The sequence below is a fragment of the Melanotaenia boesemani genome, chromosome 24 (genome assembly GCF_017639745.1).
Source record: "Melanotaenia boesemani isolate fMelBoe1 chromosome 24, fMelBoe1.pri, whole genome shotgun sequence".
Lineage (NCBI taxonomy): Eukaryota > Metazoa > Chordata > Actinopteri > Atheriniformes > Melanotaeniidae > Melanotaenia > Melanotaenia boesemani.
The window spans coordinates 13,143,430-13,159,357 of NC_055705.1; the positions used below are offsets into that span (position 1 = coordinate 13,143,430).

Below are 15,928 nucleotides of genomic sequence, written 5' to 3' on the forward strand. Positions count from 1 at the left end.
TGCAGCTGCCCCTCCAGCCAATCAGAGCACAGACAAATATTTAGAAAAAAAAAAACACATTTCTGAACAGTTCAGGTTTCATTTTAGGACCACTCCAAGGATGAAAAGGGCATCAAAATCTTGAGTGTGTGTATAAGGCCATTCAATACTTCTGGCTGAGCGTGTGCATTAAGAATAAAACACTGCTGTGAAGCAATCTAATCTCAAGTCTGTGCAGTCTTTATTCATGTATAAATAACAAACACACAATGTTTCCAAAATTACTCCAGCCTTATTCATGGCGTTCGCTGACAAACCAGTACTAGTTTAGTTTAATGTTCTCTGTGACTGTGAGGACAAAGCTTTGAGGAACAGCATGATCTTTTCATTGGCCTGGTCCCGTTCATTGCAACATCATGTAGTTTCTGACGCACAACAGCTACTTTGTGCAAACCATTGTTGTCATTGTTTGAATGGGCAAAAATTGCTGCAAAGTCTCCAAACACCTGGAATGCTTTTAACATTACAGTGATTATAGACTCGTACTATTACCATCATGCTAAACCTGAATGCAAGGTAATATTTTGTTATTGATTGCAGGCTAAATACAGAGCAAATGGTCCCCTGCTGTGTTATGAGTTTCATCTAAACCAATTGGTTCTTTAAAAAAAAAAATCTTTGCAACTTTGCTTATAAAACTATTAGAATATCCATGTTTTTTTACTCACATGTTTATAATTCCAGTCATCATGTGTTAATAAAAATGGGGGCTGATTTTGACAACATAAGAAGAGGCTGTTCCCAGATTTAAAGACTTGCTTTAGAAACAAAAATCCAGCAGTAGTTTAAAATGAGATGACTCTGTGATCTACTAATATATGACTGAAGTCAATAAATAATATTAAAACAAACATTTCACTGATGGACTTTTCAAAATTGAAAAATGAGACAGATATTTTCAGTTGATATGAGAGAAGTTAAAACAATGAATTAGCAAAGATTTGTCTCCGATGCTCTGGATGCACGAGCTTGGAGGGGCAGCCAGGGAGGGATGGGGCAGGAGGAGCCACATAGTCAAAACAAACACTCAATACAGTAAAAGGACAGTGAAGTAAAAAGTGAGGGAAAATGAATGGGATTCATCAACAAGTCTCTCTTTTGCCCAGCTTCTCTGGCTTCTGTTAAGGATGAGGGAATGCTACTGTGCTTTCCTATTTAAGCATATGTGTGTGTTTGTGCACATGTGTGAGTGTGTGTGTATTTGGGGGTTCACAGAAGAGAGGATGTAAGCTTATACAAAGGAGAAAAAAAATACAGAAACATCACTTCTTTTTTTTTTTTTTTCAAAAAACGTCCATGTAACTTAAAAACATCCACGATAAAAAGACTTTTTTTTATATATTATCTTCTGTTTTGTTAGTTCACTCCCGACTTCAAGTCAAAAGCTGAAGAATCCTCCTCATCACCGCTTTTTTTCCTCTTAAGAAAGATGAAAAAGTCTGGATTCTTTAGGAGAAAGAGACGACAGGGTTTTCAGCACGGAGGAACTTTTCAGTAAGTGCAAAGAGGTTTAATTTCTCAGTTTTGCTTTTCATTTATAAAAGTCTCAACATAATGAATGAACTTGAGCGTATCAGACTGAGTCTGAGCCCTTTGTTTCATTCAAGAGGAATATCTTTTCATTATAAAACATCTTGGGGGCAGTGTTGACTTTAAAAGATGAAAACCTCTCCAGCATCCTCCAAATAGAACCACTTCAAAACTCTGCATCATGTTATCAAGGTCAAACGCCTTCAAAAGCATTTCATCTCGATCTAGTCTATATCTGCACCTTTGGAGGCATTTTCTCACAGTCTTCTCATGGTCCTTGGAGGTTTATCATGTTTGCTTTGTTTCCTCACATGTCCTAGTCAGTCATGAAGGAGCTCTTGGAGACAGTTGGGGGATTTGAACACCTCAGGGACCTCGCTGTCCAGTTTGCAAATCACTTTGTAGATGGCCTTCTTCCAGGATGGGTCAGCATCCTTTCCAGCCACAATGGCATTGAAGAACTCTCGAAGAGTCACCTGGGCCACCTCAAGAAATCGTTCAGGAACCTGAAAGAGAAAAGGGGAAGATGTAAAAAGAGGAACTTTATTTATTCATTGCATGTTTTTAGATAAGTTAAAAAATACACCCCTTCTGTTTAAGAAAACATTTTTACATTAGAAAACCTTATTTACTGCAGCTCAAAACGCCAAACATTGCAGCCGTTTCTGACTGTAATATCTAATTGCAAAAGCACGGACTGTTATATCAGCGTTCACTGTGCTGGGGAGGCTTTCCAACAGTGATGCTGGGAACGATGTAAGAGGCTTTTCACCTGTCAGTATCTAACACACTAAAACTGTGTAAACAATTTTTTCATAGTCCTAATTGTAAGATGGCACAGCTGCACATGAATAGAATTGGGACTTGCCCAAACAAAGTGCACATAGGTCTGTGCTGTGGTGGCATGAGGGCTTTTCCTATCCCAAACTAAAGAAAAGTTTCTGTCCAAACAATGACTGCGCAAATTAAGACCCGTCTTTGGAAAATTACATCCAGATACTGAAACATGAAATGAAACTTTACTATATATATGTATAAATAACGTTTTTTTCTTTTTCATTTCTTGGTATTTTATGAATAAATGTCTTCCACAGAAAATAAGTGCAGCCTAAGGCAGCAACTGATGGTAAATGGGAATAAAAACGAGACAGTTTTTTTTTCTTAATCAGTAGGAGCTGGCTTGGATTTTCCTTCAGTTTGGTGGCTAAACGCAGTACTGTGTCAGAAAGGTCCCAACAGGACAGGAAAAGCAGAACAAAAGCATCATTTAAATGTAAAAACCCAGTAATGAGATCAAATGTTTTTGGAAAACTGTGTGACTGAAAGTGATTGGGAATTAGCTGTGGGTGTGTTTCAGGTGTCCTTAGACTACTATTCCTGTAACCAAGTTCTTCTTCAGAACTTCCCTATAGGTACTTCCCCTTTCTTAAGAGGCTCTGGCTGATTGTGTGTGTTTGGTGTGACAGTTTCCGATGCACGCACACACACACATACACATTTCACATTAAGACAGTCAGTGGCAGGTGAACAGCTGTCTGTGATCTGTCAGACTTTGCATGAATATGAGCAAGAAAGGAGGGATTGCAGAGATCACATTGCCCTTACTGAAACAGGCATAACTATAGAGGCATCACAAGGATTTGTGTGTTTATAAGTGTGTGTGGGTTTTAATGATGTATGTGTGTGTTTGACAGCAGTACAATGGCACACACATACATGCACACATTTTTTTTCTGCCCTTTCTCCCGGGGGCAAGATCATCCAAAGACACCAAACAACCTGACTATGATTCCCCCTCTTCCTCCCTGTCGTTTTTTTTTTTTTTTCTTTTTTCTTATTTGGCTCTTTTTCTTGCATGCAGATGTGCAGACACACACTGCTGACTCCTCCCGTCTAAATACATCCGCCTTTACACCCAAACAAACTCACACACATGTAGAGGACAGCGAGGGCCGTCTGGGTGTAACCCCTTCATGCGTGGCAGGACGTGGCAAGGTTAGCTGCCACCAGAACAAATGAATCGCTCCACGCACACATATACACATGCAGTCACACGCAGACTTGCACACACAACTTAAATGATTCCCTGGACTCTCATATACTCTGTCTATCCTTTCTCTCTTTTTAGCAGGCCTCTGGAGAGCACTGTTATTTCAATGAGGCCCTCTGTCATTGTCTTAGTGTCGACACTGTACAAACACACAACACACATGCTCTCTCGCAGACATAGGATTCAACTTTCCAGGTGTTGTCTACAAGTCTACACAGCTACCCTTCAAGAAGTTCTGTTACAGAAGGTTTTTACAGTCTTGGCATTTTCTGTGGCCGCTTGTCCACTTCTTCTCTTACCTATAAATAGGAGCAGACAGCTGCTGCTGCATTCAGACACTACATACATACAGTGGTGCTTAACAGTTATTTTATCCACAGTTTTTATTGTTACGCACCAAATCTGCTGCTTTTGGCATTCAGCAAAGTAATCAACATCTCTTTTCACAGCACTGACCTAAAACTTGCGATGGACTGCTGACCTGTCCAGGGTGTGCCCTGCCTCTGGCGTGTTAAATGCTGGGATAGGTTCCCGCTTACCCACGACCCGTGTTGGACAAAGAGGTCCAGATAATGAATGAATGACCTAAAATTTTTTGTTAGAAATCTCTGTGTGTATATCCACCTAGACAAGAACGGACTGCAGCTGTAACTATATAATAATCCTATCCACAGAATGTAATTAAATGTCTGTTGGTAAACAGCTGTTTAAACAGCCACGTTGGACCCATTGTAGCTCCTATGTGAATATTCAACAAAGCTCAGCTTAATACAAGGTTGTTTACTGTTAGACTGAACAATTGAAGTCTTAAATATAGTTCTTGTACTTATATTATTTATGAATTACTTGTAAACTCTCAAACCCGGTGATTAGGAAAGAATTGCTCTGATTTGACTTCCTTGGGGTGCTAATGAGAGCTGGTTTGTCATGGGGTTTGATAACTTCTGCAACTGCACTGATAGAAACTGCACTGAAAATCCTTGTGAGAGAGGAGGTGGGAGGTAGTTTTGCACACAACTGTATATGTGTACATACTTTTATAGTTTGTCCTGACCTATAAGGAGCACCACAGCCAGCATTAAAGTAGCTTAAATTAATTAAAGATCAAAATATTTTCAACCGCATATTTCTGAGGTTAAACAATCTCCTAGAAAATGTGCAATTTCTTCAATTACAATCAGACATTATAATAAAAATAAATAAATAAATTAAATAAATAAATACTGTAGTTTAGCATCTGTCACCTGCAGTTCTTGCACATGTTTGGCTAACCTGACACCTAAACCATTGCATCATCTGATTTGTTCTTGCCACATTTACCTTCTTTTATCAATATTTCTATAATGTTTTATCTTTAGGGGATGGGAGGAATGGTCACAGTAGTAATGAGGAGAGTTGTTACCTTTTAACAAAAATGGAGGAAAAAAAAAGATTTAATCGTTAGACCTCAGCCGGTGCCTAAGACATATTCCTGTAATCTTTAAAAGGCTGCAGCACACAGAGAAAGCCCCAAAGTCAAGATCCTGGTTAATGGTTGCTGTGAAACTGCCCACTGGGACAAATAAAAGTTGAAACCCGAGCTTGATCTTGAAGATGAATGTGCCTTTGAGACATCCTCTCCCTCCTGGCATAAACCCCTCATCTTTTTGTTGTTCAAATCTTAAAACAAGATAAAACCTTTCCTTTTTATAATTTCTAAAGCTCCTATTTAAGAATATGTTCTCACAGACTTTAATATTCTTTAGATGTTTGACCTATTCCCTGTGAGACCTGTGTCGCATTGTTAAATCTCGTTTAACACAGATATTCTTACACATATTCATTTAGTTTTCATCAGTCTCATATTTGTGATTCTGAATCTGCACAGAGCTGTGAAATAAAAGCTGGACAAAAAGAGACTGAAAGACCTTGACCTAGAATCGTCCTGGTTGGTGTCTTTGTGTCACTGCCTTGTTCAGTATGATGATTAGTGTGTTTTTAACATGTTTCAGGGTGACGCGTGTCATCACTGCAGCAATGAGACGACTCAAAGTGCTGAAGCAAGACCGCAAAGAGGACACCGCTGACTCGCACAGAGGTAGGGAAAACACAAGCCGAAAGGATGAAGTAAAGCGGAGAGGATATTGTGTGTCCGGTTGGGGTGTTATTTCAACTAGACAGACACACACTTACGTCCAGATGCCCAGATTTGTCTGGCCATTGTAAATCAGTCCAATAAAGAGATCTAAATTAGGCCATCATCAATACAGATGGGCCTGTTTTCTGGGCGAGTGTGATTAACTCCTGGCCAGGATCTCGATCTAGATGGATCTAGTTGCCAGGAGAGAGACAGAAAGAGGGAGGAATGGGAAAAGTGGGAAAGAAAAAGAAAGATAAAAGGTCGCAAAGACACTTTGTTTCCAGTAAACATAATTCGCATGATTGCTCGGTTTGGTGGGTAAATATTGGATGAAGGGAAGCTCAATTACTCCCTCTTCACACACACACACACATACGCATACAAAGGACAAGAGACTGTAAATCTCTAAATCGCTGCCCAACAAAGAGGCCTACTGGGATGCCCTCCCTCCTGTTTTTCCTCCTCCTGCTCTCATCCACTCAGTCCCTTCATCATCATGATCTCTTCTTAGAAATTTTGCCTTATGAGAAACTATAAGACTATTTTCCCTACGTCACAAAGTCATCCCACTCACTTAAAGATATTTAAAGTGCAAAGTTTTTAGTGTACTAATGGAAATTGTTTTCCGGAAATGTCACCTGCATTAAGGCCCTTTTAACCACTTTTGCTATAGCTGATACATTTACTGTTTGTCCTCAGTCATATTTCACTGTGACAAGCTCTTTTCATTTACTTCACTAACTGTATCACTTTTTCTTGCTTTTGTCATCTGCATCTCTGTCTTACTAAAATGAGCCTTTCTCTCTAAACACAAAGCAACATTAACATGTTGTACAATGATGATGGATTTTAATGCATTTACATGGTTTAGAATTTTAGTTTTTTATTTATTTTTTAATAATACTGTGCAAAAGTCTTGAACCACCCTTTTAATTCTTTATATGCCACCAGGAAACAAGAAATGTGTGCAGAAGTTGTACATTAATAATGAGCTTAAAAGTCAACATTTACTTTGAACTTCTATTGTTCAATACATCTTGAACACTCTTTGTCAAGGGGTCTTGTAATTTCTGTAAGTAGTCTTCAGGAATAGTTCTCCAGGCTTCTCAAAGGACTTTTCCTTCATCACTCCATAAAACCTGTTGCCCCTTATTTTCAGTCCAGTTCTTACGTTATTTGGCATACCTCAGCCTTTTTTACCCATTTCCCTCCCTTAAGTCTCATCAGAAATGGAATCTGTGGAAGAGAAGCTGCCAATAAGCTTTTCTTTGGTGAACAGCATGGATCAGCTGAAGGTCCAGATGCAACTATCAGGTCCTATGTCAGATATTTGCTGGATTTTTTTCTACTTTTCTTAAGCACATCGGTTTCAAATACTGTTCACTGTTAAAAGCAGTCAAATAGAGAAAAAAAAAGCCAGTGTCAAGGAAAAACTTAGAAAGAAGTTGGAAGAGCTTCCCTAGGACCACTTTTAAAGATTACAGGAAACCCTGGCTTCTTGGAAGCTACATGTAAAGAGGTTTACACACTAATTTACTTTAAACAACTGATTTTACTACTCAATCTTCTACATTTACATAATGCTTTGTTAGCATGAGTGCTGATGGTGGCAGCAGTCAAAAAGGAAACACCTGCATAGATGCAAACCTGAAACTGCAGAAACAGTGTCACACTTAGCAACAGTGACGTCTGGTTCACTAATTTAGTTTTTTTTTTTTTTTTTTCTTAACAAAACAGGCCACACGCACAAAAGGGCAGGGTTGCACTAAAAATAATTTTAGGATAAAGAAGAGCCCCTCAAAAGTAGGTTACTTCTTTATGAATATACTGTCCAGTTTTTACACATTCAAAGTAACAAAGAAGCCTCAAAGTACTTACTGTAATACTGACAGCATCTTAGTTAAGTGTCTTTCTTTATATACATTCATTTTTTTTTTTTTGGTTATCATGGAGATTTTTTTTTCTGAGACAGTTGCATACAAAAGAAACCCTCAACAAGCAGAGAAATGAGTCTGAATCCAAACACTTTGTTTACCGTCTTATTCAGTTCTTGTTCTCTGGAGAGAAATGAAGGTCTTTGCCTACAGATATTCCACTTTTAAGACCTTTCTCTTCACTGTACACTTATTTAATTCAAATCACTCAAGCGTTAGAGGCTTGATAATATCTAATACTGCCTTTCCCTTTAAATTCGAACTGTAATGGGATACTGATAATTATTGTCCACTATCCTCCTTGGTTTGCACCTAAACCTTACTATGTCAACCTCTTCTTTTCTGCGATTCTCCTTTCTTCTGAATTATAGTCACTCTTCTTTCTCTCTAAAGAGTTACTGTTTTTTTCTTTTAGAACTGTCACCTAGAGGCTGATGGACATCTCAACTTTGTGTCTTTCCATGCAAGTTTTTATCTGCATACCTGAAGCTTTTCCTTTGAATCTTCAATATGCTAACATTATGTTTAATTCTCAAACTGTACAAAACACTGAGATTGTTAGCAGTTCTCTCTGTTTTACATAAGTTCTGCTGATGCTCAAGCTGTTAACTCAGATTTGGCTTTGGGAGTTATTTTTAGTGTTTTAATGGATGTATGTTTCATTTTCCATTTGATCTTTGTTGCTCCTCTTAATTTCACATAAAATACAACAGAAACTTTTTTTTTTTCTATTTTTTCCACTCATTTGCTCTGTGACCTTGAGGGCTGCTCTGCTGCTGGTCAGTAGAGGGTTTCTCAGCCACTGAGACACAACACTAGACTGTTTCTTGTGCTGCTCCTTTTGTGGATCGTGCAAATGCTATATGTGAGTGAGTGAGGGAGTAAACACTCAAGCATCTGCTTCCTTTTTCCTTCTTTTCTCTATCACTCTCTGGCTTTCGCTGCTATCAGACCTGGTTTAGTCAAACAACCCTAGCAGGAAAATACACTCACACCACACACAATAACAACTTTTTAAAAATTTTTTTGTCATAGTGATGATGGTGTCTAAGCGTTTATACTATATTAAGTTCCCCAACTATCCCTAAATCCTCTAAATTTACCCTAAATGTGCTAAATATGCTCACATACCACAGTGCTAGCTTTTAGTTTCTTACTTTATTTCAATTTTATGAAGAAAAAAGAATAACACTTACTACTGATTGCTATTTTAGTGCCATTTATTTGTTTATGTTCTCTATTTTTTCCGCTGTAACCTGTTTCTGAAAACACTAAGAATGTACACCTCTCCTGCCAGCACAGTCTCATGAGAAAATATATACAGTTGTAGATACCAACAGTAAAGGTTATAAAATGTGAGCTAGGTACATCTCCCTATACTGTTGCTTAATGCAGGGCAGCATCAACATGACACACCATGACCCATGAGGACGAACTGTGTGTTTTTAACTCCTACTCCTAACATTCCTTGAAAGCGTTCTGTGGGATTGTACTAGTGGTTGCTTGCAGCTTTCCTCCCACCTTCCTCATAAGTAGTGAGATTTTGGGCTTTATTATCACTACATGAAGAGAAATATTGAAATACTTAATCTAGACATTGTGACTACTGGAGTTGTAAACTACTTCTTTAAACATAATAGTAAAAAAAAAAAAAAAAAAAAAAAATACACTTTTTAATCCTAAATGCTAAACGGAGAACAACTAAACTTCTTGGTTCTTTAAGGTTTTCAGGTCAAACTCATTTATGGGAAGTTTTAGGTTTATAAGCTGTTATAGAGACACTTGTATGTGTCTGATCAACTTTTCCATTCTGTAGGTGGACAAAAAAAGCAGTTCAGTTCTGTTTAAGTACTTGAAGTTAGTGTCCTAGATGACTAAAAGTCTGAACCATCAAATTTTAGCCTTTGTCAAACTGCAGCATGTAGATCTGATTGCTTGTGCACATGAAGGTGTGCTCTTTTCCCCTGTCAACACCTGCCATGCTTGCTCTCATGTTGCCGACAGTCCATAGCTGTCCTCAGCTTGTTTAATATTAGCAGGACAACCGTTTCGACTGTTAATCATTTGAACCACAAGCTACTTTACTGTATGTCATTCCTCTGGACAGCCAGGGAATTCAGTTCTGCACCATACGTACTGCACATAAATAACACAAACAATAACCTTCTGGTAGGCTGCTCTTTGACACAGTCACCCATATTTGCAGCAAGCAGATAGCAGCCATTCCAACATGAAGCAGGATATGCAGCACTGGAAAGATCAACCACTTTGACAGTTGTCTTTGGCAGCACAAATACAGTGTGATAAATAATCAGCTGTTTGAGGGAGATGAATGCTTTTCATGCCTGTCTTAATATTATCTATGAATTTAGTGTGAAATGAAAGGTAGAAGTGGAGACTGGAGGTTCCTCCAGGACATCAGCAATATGTTTCCTTTTCAGCTGCTCTTTTGTCAATCAGTCACTGATCTCACTGTCACCAGGACACTGACAATAAAGTTTCTCTTTGTTCACACTGCATGTGACTAAGAGGAAGGGTCTGCGTCCTGAGATTGCGCCTGTGTGTTTGTCTGTTCTCACTATGTCATCAGTGTGGGTATTTTCACTTTGTGTGTCTCCGTATCTCAGCCTGCTGTACTTTGTGCATCCCTGCTCACACACGTGCTGCGCTTCCTTGGATTTGTGTGTGCGCTCAGTGCTTCCTTCTGTATGTGCTTATGTGTGTCACCCATAGAGGACAATAGCCTGGGTCATCTGACTGAGAGGCTCCAGACCACTAGTATCACATGATAGAGGCTGAAGGCCACGTCTTTGTTACCAGGCCTATTGTTAAAGCTAAGGAGACAGCTGGGGCAGGGGAAGGGAATCATTGCATGCACAACACACTCACACTTACAGCAAGGCCATACACAGGCACACATGAACACACACATTCATACGCCGCCCCCTCGTGACTCCAATCAGGCTCGGTGACAAAGATGATGCCTTCGTCTTCTCAACTGGAATACTAAGACACACACACACACACACTGCAAGCAGATAGCTATAATTATAGTGACAGAAACTGGCAGGTGGCATTGTCTGAAGCATACCGCTCTCTGTCAACCAGAAGCAAGCGAGAAAAGACAGAGAAGAAAACTTGATTACTTAGTGCTCATTGTTAAGGTCACAGAGTGAAAGCAGCTTCAATAGTGTGTGTTCACATAGATTATAGGCTGGTGAGTGTATTTAACTTTGCTAAAAATAATAAATAAACTCACTAAATATGTCTGCACAAAAGGAATTGGTGTGTTTTTAGGCCATTCAGTGGTCAGACTAAGGATTTGAGACTTGGTCTTCTTCAAATGTTAGAAATGAAACTTTTTCAGGTCTTTTCTTTATCTTCACTCTGTGTATCAATAGTGGACAGCTAACAATATGTTGCATGCCAGTGTCAGGTGTCAGAGTCTTAAGCTATGTGCTGCCTATCCGCCCACCCCCACTGACTCAAAGATTTAGCAAAGTTTGCAACAAACTCTTTTATATCTGATACAATAGATGAAGTAGTCTGCTTTAACTGCCACTGAGGGCTTTTATACTAACTAAAAAGTCCTTGATGTTTACTGTAAGACATTTTATTATTACTTTCCTTTTAAAGGAGAGATTTTTGGTGTCACATGATGCTGTAAAATTATGTTTGGATGTTTTCTCAATATATTTCAGGAGGACAGATTTAATTCTAGGAAACACTTGGAGTATTAAAAACTCATGTTTTTAATTAGCAGTGGTTTTCTAGGGTTTCTGAAGGTCTTTAAAAGTTTTTCACTCATTTTCAGTCCAATCCTGGTACCTGACCATTTGTTTGTTAAAACGCTTAACATGGACCTTTGAGTCATTCAGTTAAAAGGTATACGTATAACTCAAGATTAATCAGTTTAGTACCTACACATAACTAAGAACTTTGCAAATACACTTTAAGGATCTTTAGGAACTTTTGGAACAGCCCACACACATACTTTTCTTTAGTTGCATTTAATACATATAAAATTGTTGCACCAACAAAATAAGCTGTTATCAGAAAGCTTGGCATATTTCTCCAAAGTGTGGAATGATTGCTGTATTTTCCTGCCTTCCTTTTGGTATAGAAAGAATGAGGGGTGGTTCATGGCTTTTGCACAATATTATAATTACTGTGACTTTAAAGATGCATAAATTGCCCAAGCTCATAATTCAGAATGAGCGAGATGATCGAGCTGGAGAAAGAGGGATGTAGAGGAAAAGAAAAGCAGGACAGCTGCAGTCTTTGAAGTTCACCTCCTTTCAAAAGGCTGATCCATTACTCCAAGTGAGCACACATGTGTGAGTATATGTGTGTGTGTGCCTTCTGGGTAGGTTATGACTAGAGGAGGCGAGGACAACAGAGAAACTGAGTAGTGATAACTAACAATAGAAGAAGAAGAAACAAACAATGTGAATGTACCAAAACAGACCGATCTTTTATACTTTGACACACACATGCATCTTAAAGGCACTTCTTCTTTTATTCTCTATGAGAAGAGAGAATCTGAAAGAAATCCCACTTTCAGAGATGATTCCTGGGAGTCGAGTTCAACCCCCGTTTGAGTGGGTTCGCATAAAGAGGAAGCGGAAAAGATGAGTCAATAGATGAATAAGGAGAGTGAAAGGATGACAAAGAATCTAAAATGGCGGAGAAAGACATGAGAAGTTCAGCCTTTCATGAAGAACACAGCTTATGAAACCAGATAGCCCTGAAATGTGAGTGTGTGACCACTCCATGCCCTCCAGGTGTGTAAATGTGTGTGTGTGTGTGTGTTTCTCAAAGTCAAAGGGCAGATTTTGGAAGCAGCCACACCTACCCTTCAAGAGAGGGGATCTCTGCACTTTCAAATGAACACAAATGAGTATCTGTGTGTATGTGTGTGTCAACATATATGTGTGTGAATGCGTGAGGCACAGCTGTGCCGTCATTTGGTGCTGACAGAGCCAGCGAGGATCCTTGAACTGGAAAGATGAGAACATCCTCTAGAAGGCTTTATAAAAATGTCTCATTGTCCCTCCTCACCCGTACACACACTCTCACACACATGCAACAAAATATGACAGCTTTGTCCCTCTCCCCACTTCAGGCCTCTATTCTTCCTCTTCACATTTACATTAATGTGTGTTTAAGGTGTGGAAGAATGTACATGTGCTTCGGCATACTCAAGCCTCTAAGTTGTAGGTAGACTTACAGCAAAAACCTCAATCAGTGTGACAAAAACACTCAGGCACGTCAATGCTGCTGGCATGTTTAAGCAACAACACATCAATCTGTTCATTGTATAAAAAAATAAATGAAAAAGAAAGAGGAAACGTTCCTCTCCCTCTTGGCAGAAGCTAGAGCCTGACACCTTTCCCTGGCTGTCCTGGCAAAGAAATTGTCTCTCAGTCCCTTTTTGTTTTCCCACTTTTTTTTGAAGATGAGACTATTCCCGATTTTCTTTCCCTTTCTCCAGCCTCCTCCCTTTCTTTTCCCTCCTCATTAATTAGTGGGCAGCGCTGCAATTAGCACAAAATAGTTTCAGAGATGACTGAGAGGAGGAGAGAGGAGACTGTAAGGAGGGAGAGATGGAGAGACAGAGGTAAACAAGAAAGAAGAGTTGAAAGAATGTGGCTGAAGAGGAAGGAGGAGGAGGTAATTAATGAGGCTGCTATAATTATTGGGGCCTGTTTACGCCAACTTTGGAAGACAACACACACACAAACTCCCGACGAATTATTCTCACCTTTCTACAGCGATAACTGATTAAATGCTGGCCATGTATGTTCACTAATGACAAGCTTTTCTTTCTCTCAACCGTCGGAAGCTGAGGAGACTTCATTGGTTTAACCAGGAATACAAAACCAGACAAACTCAGATTAAAATGTAAATATTTTAAATGTGTTTGGGTATAAATCTACAATTTATTCTTTAAAAAACATTGAAGCAAGATTGCTAGAAAAGTAAACCAGAGCCCCCATCTTCCCGACAAAAGACAAACAAGCCTGATGCATTTTGGAAACAAGTCCTGTGGAGTAGTGACATAAAAGTAAAACTTCTGTGGCTGGAATTGGCAAAAAATATGTTAGATAGTTCATGGAAAGAAGATCTCTCCAACTGGTAAGGATGGAAGTTGAACAGTTATGCTCTGGGCTTGTGTTGTGACCAGTGGCAATGAGCATGTGACTGGTAAAAGGACAAATGGGTTCAAAATTTCTAGAAGCAAACATCACACTGTCTTTGGAGGGAGGGATAAAAAAATTAAATGAAAAGAAGAAGGCGTCTTTAAGATGAAAACTATCCTAAAGAAATGTCAAACAACCCCAAAACAACCTTTGGATTCAAAAGAGAAGTGCCCATAAACAAAGAACGAGAGGCCTTTTGCAGATAGAATGAATATAAGTGTTTACAAGCTGTGATACTCATCAAAGTGCAAGGTTCCCAAACCTTTTCTCTGACCTTTTACAGTTTCAATCTGGCTGGTACAGAAGAAGAAAGTAATGAAGGTGTGCAATAGCAGAAGGACAGCTGAGGGTTGTAAAAGATGAAGCTAATAAGAGAAAAGAGAGAACAAAGGCAAATGGAAGAAAGCAGTGACAAAGAGTTAGTATCAATAGAGGACACATTCAGCAGGAAGAGGGGAAGCAAGGATAGGGAACAAGGAAAGAGCAAAATAAGGAGGAAGGAGAGGAGAGGTGTGATGGGGGACAAACCAAGGTGGAACTCTGATGATGCTAAATTTGGCAAAAGGAGAAGACTTAGATGTGTGTGTATGCTAGGAGACTTGCTGAATCGGCCGTGGTTCCAGTTTCATGCTTCTGAGTTTGTTGGAGGGGGAGAAAGATGGAGAGAGGATGGGAAGGAGAAGGAGAGAGGGTCCCTAGCCAGTAATGTTCCCTCAGGGCGGACAGATGAAAGGAAGGAGGGAGGTGAAGGGAGAGGAGGAGGCACGAGGAAAGGGGAACAAAGTCGAGAAGGAAAGGTGTATATACCTTTAATTTATCAAACACACACAACCTTTCAGATGTCCTTATCAGCATCTACTGATTACAATTATATGTTGTAGCAGTGCAAATTAGACCTTTAGCTCCGAGTATTTGTATCGATTTCTACCTTTCAGTCAGCCATTAGTTCACATTCATTACAGGTTTTCTTAAGACATTGAATGATTTCAGTTGAGGTTGCCTTCAACTTTGGAGAAATCAAGCCTGTATATAAAACATTTACTACAAACTGATGTTGAAAATGAGCAGCTATGAAGTCTCAGACATTAAAGGCTCATCAAAAGGTGCATTTTGACCAGCAACAACCAGAACTCATTCACTTCAGGGCCTGTTTCAAGGATCTAAAGCAATAATACAGCCCTGGTTCTTGGTGTATTTCCAATCAGGTCTAAAGTACATAGAAAATTCACCAAATGAAGCAAATGGAAGAATGACATGTATCCTGAGAGGAGTGTCAGGTCTGCTGCGGTTCAGAGTGGTCAAACCAGGAAGCGCACTTCAACTATATTTCCTCAATTTCATAACGTTACACATTTCTGTTGTGTTCTGTATTTGTGTTTTAGGACATAACTGCTGAGAAAAAGTCTTCATAAAGGATGAAAGCTGCAAAAATATCTGAATCCACATTTTCAGAGATAAGGTGGCGACCAGGACAGAATGGCAGAAATAAAATGCTAGGAATACTCAGCCAATCAGGAAAGTTCCCACCCTGAAGGTTACTTTTCATCTTTAAAGTAGTACTAGTAGTAATTTCCCCCCCCCCAAACCTTTTCATCCCTGGTCCCTTAGGTAGAAATCCAGAATATGACCTAAAATACCTCAGTACCTGGAAAAGGCTCTTGCTGTCCAAATGCAGCTGAATGCACAACCAAGTAACAGATGATAAAAGGTGAAAATTAATTACCCAACCTCAGAGAAATAAAGTTGAACAAAAGTGTGAGCATTCATGGTTTAAAGGCTATCGAGTGTACGAGACTTTCATGGCTCTTATTTTCCCAATTCTGTTTGCACCCCTAAAAATAACCCTCCTGATCACTGACCAAAGTAAACACACATCAATTATTTGCATGTGTGTGTGCCCGTTTCCTGTACATGCTTTTTACATACACACCTGTGAAAAGCTACCTGACTCTTAATATGCAAACTATGCAAAGCATTTGCTATTCATTCCTCCATGAAGGATACCAGGATCCTCAGTGTGGGTTTGTGTCTACGCGCGACTGTGTGGGTGTGT

General features: G+C 39.3%; 1 protein-coding gene across 2 annotated transcripts in view; it reads right to left on the reverse strand.

The window, feature by feature from the left end:
- Window positions 1-1,324: 1,324 nt before the first annotated feature.
- The window catches only part of prox1a (prospero homeobox 1a), a 39,483-nt gene continuing 24,879 nt past the window's right edge, over window positions 1,325-15,928 (reverse strand). For both annotated transcript variants that reach the window (XM_041978624.1, XM_041978623.1), the window contains exon 7: window positions 1,325-2,075. In XM_041978624.1, coding sequence (XP_041834558.1) covers window positions 1,890-2,075 — 186 coding nt within the window. In that variant the 3' untranslated portion in view covers window positions 1,325-1,889. The remainder of the gene's footprint in view (window positions 2,076-15,928) is intronic.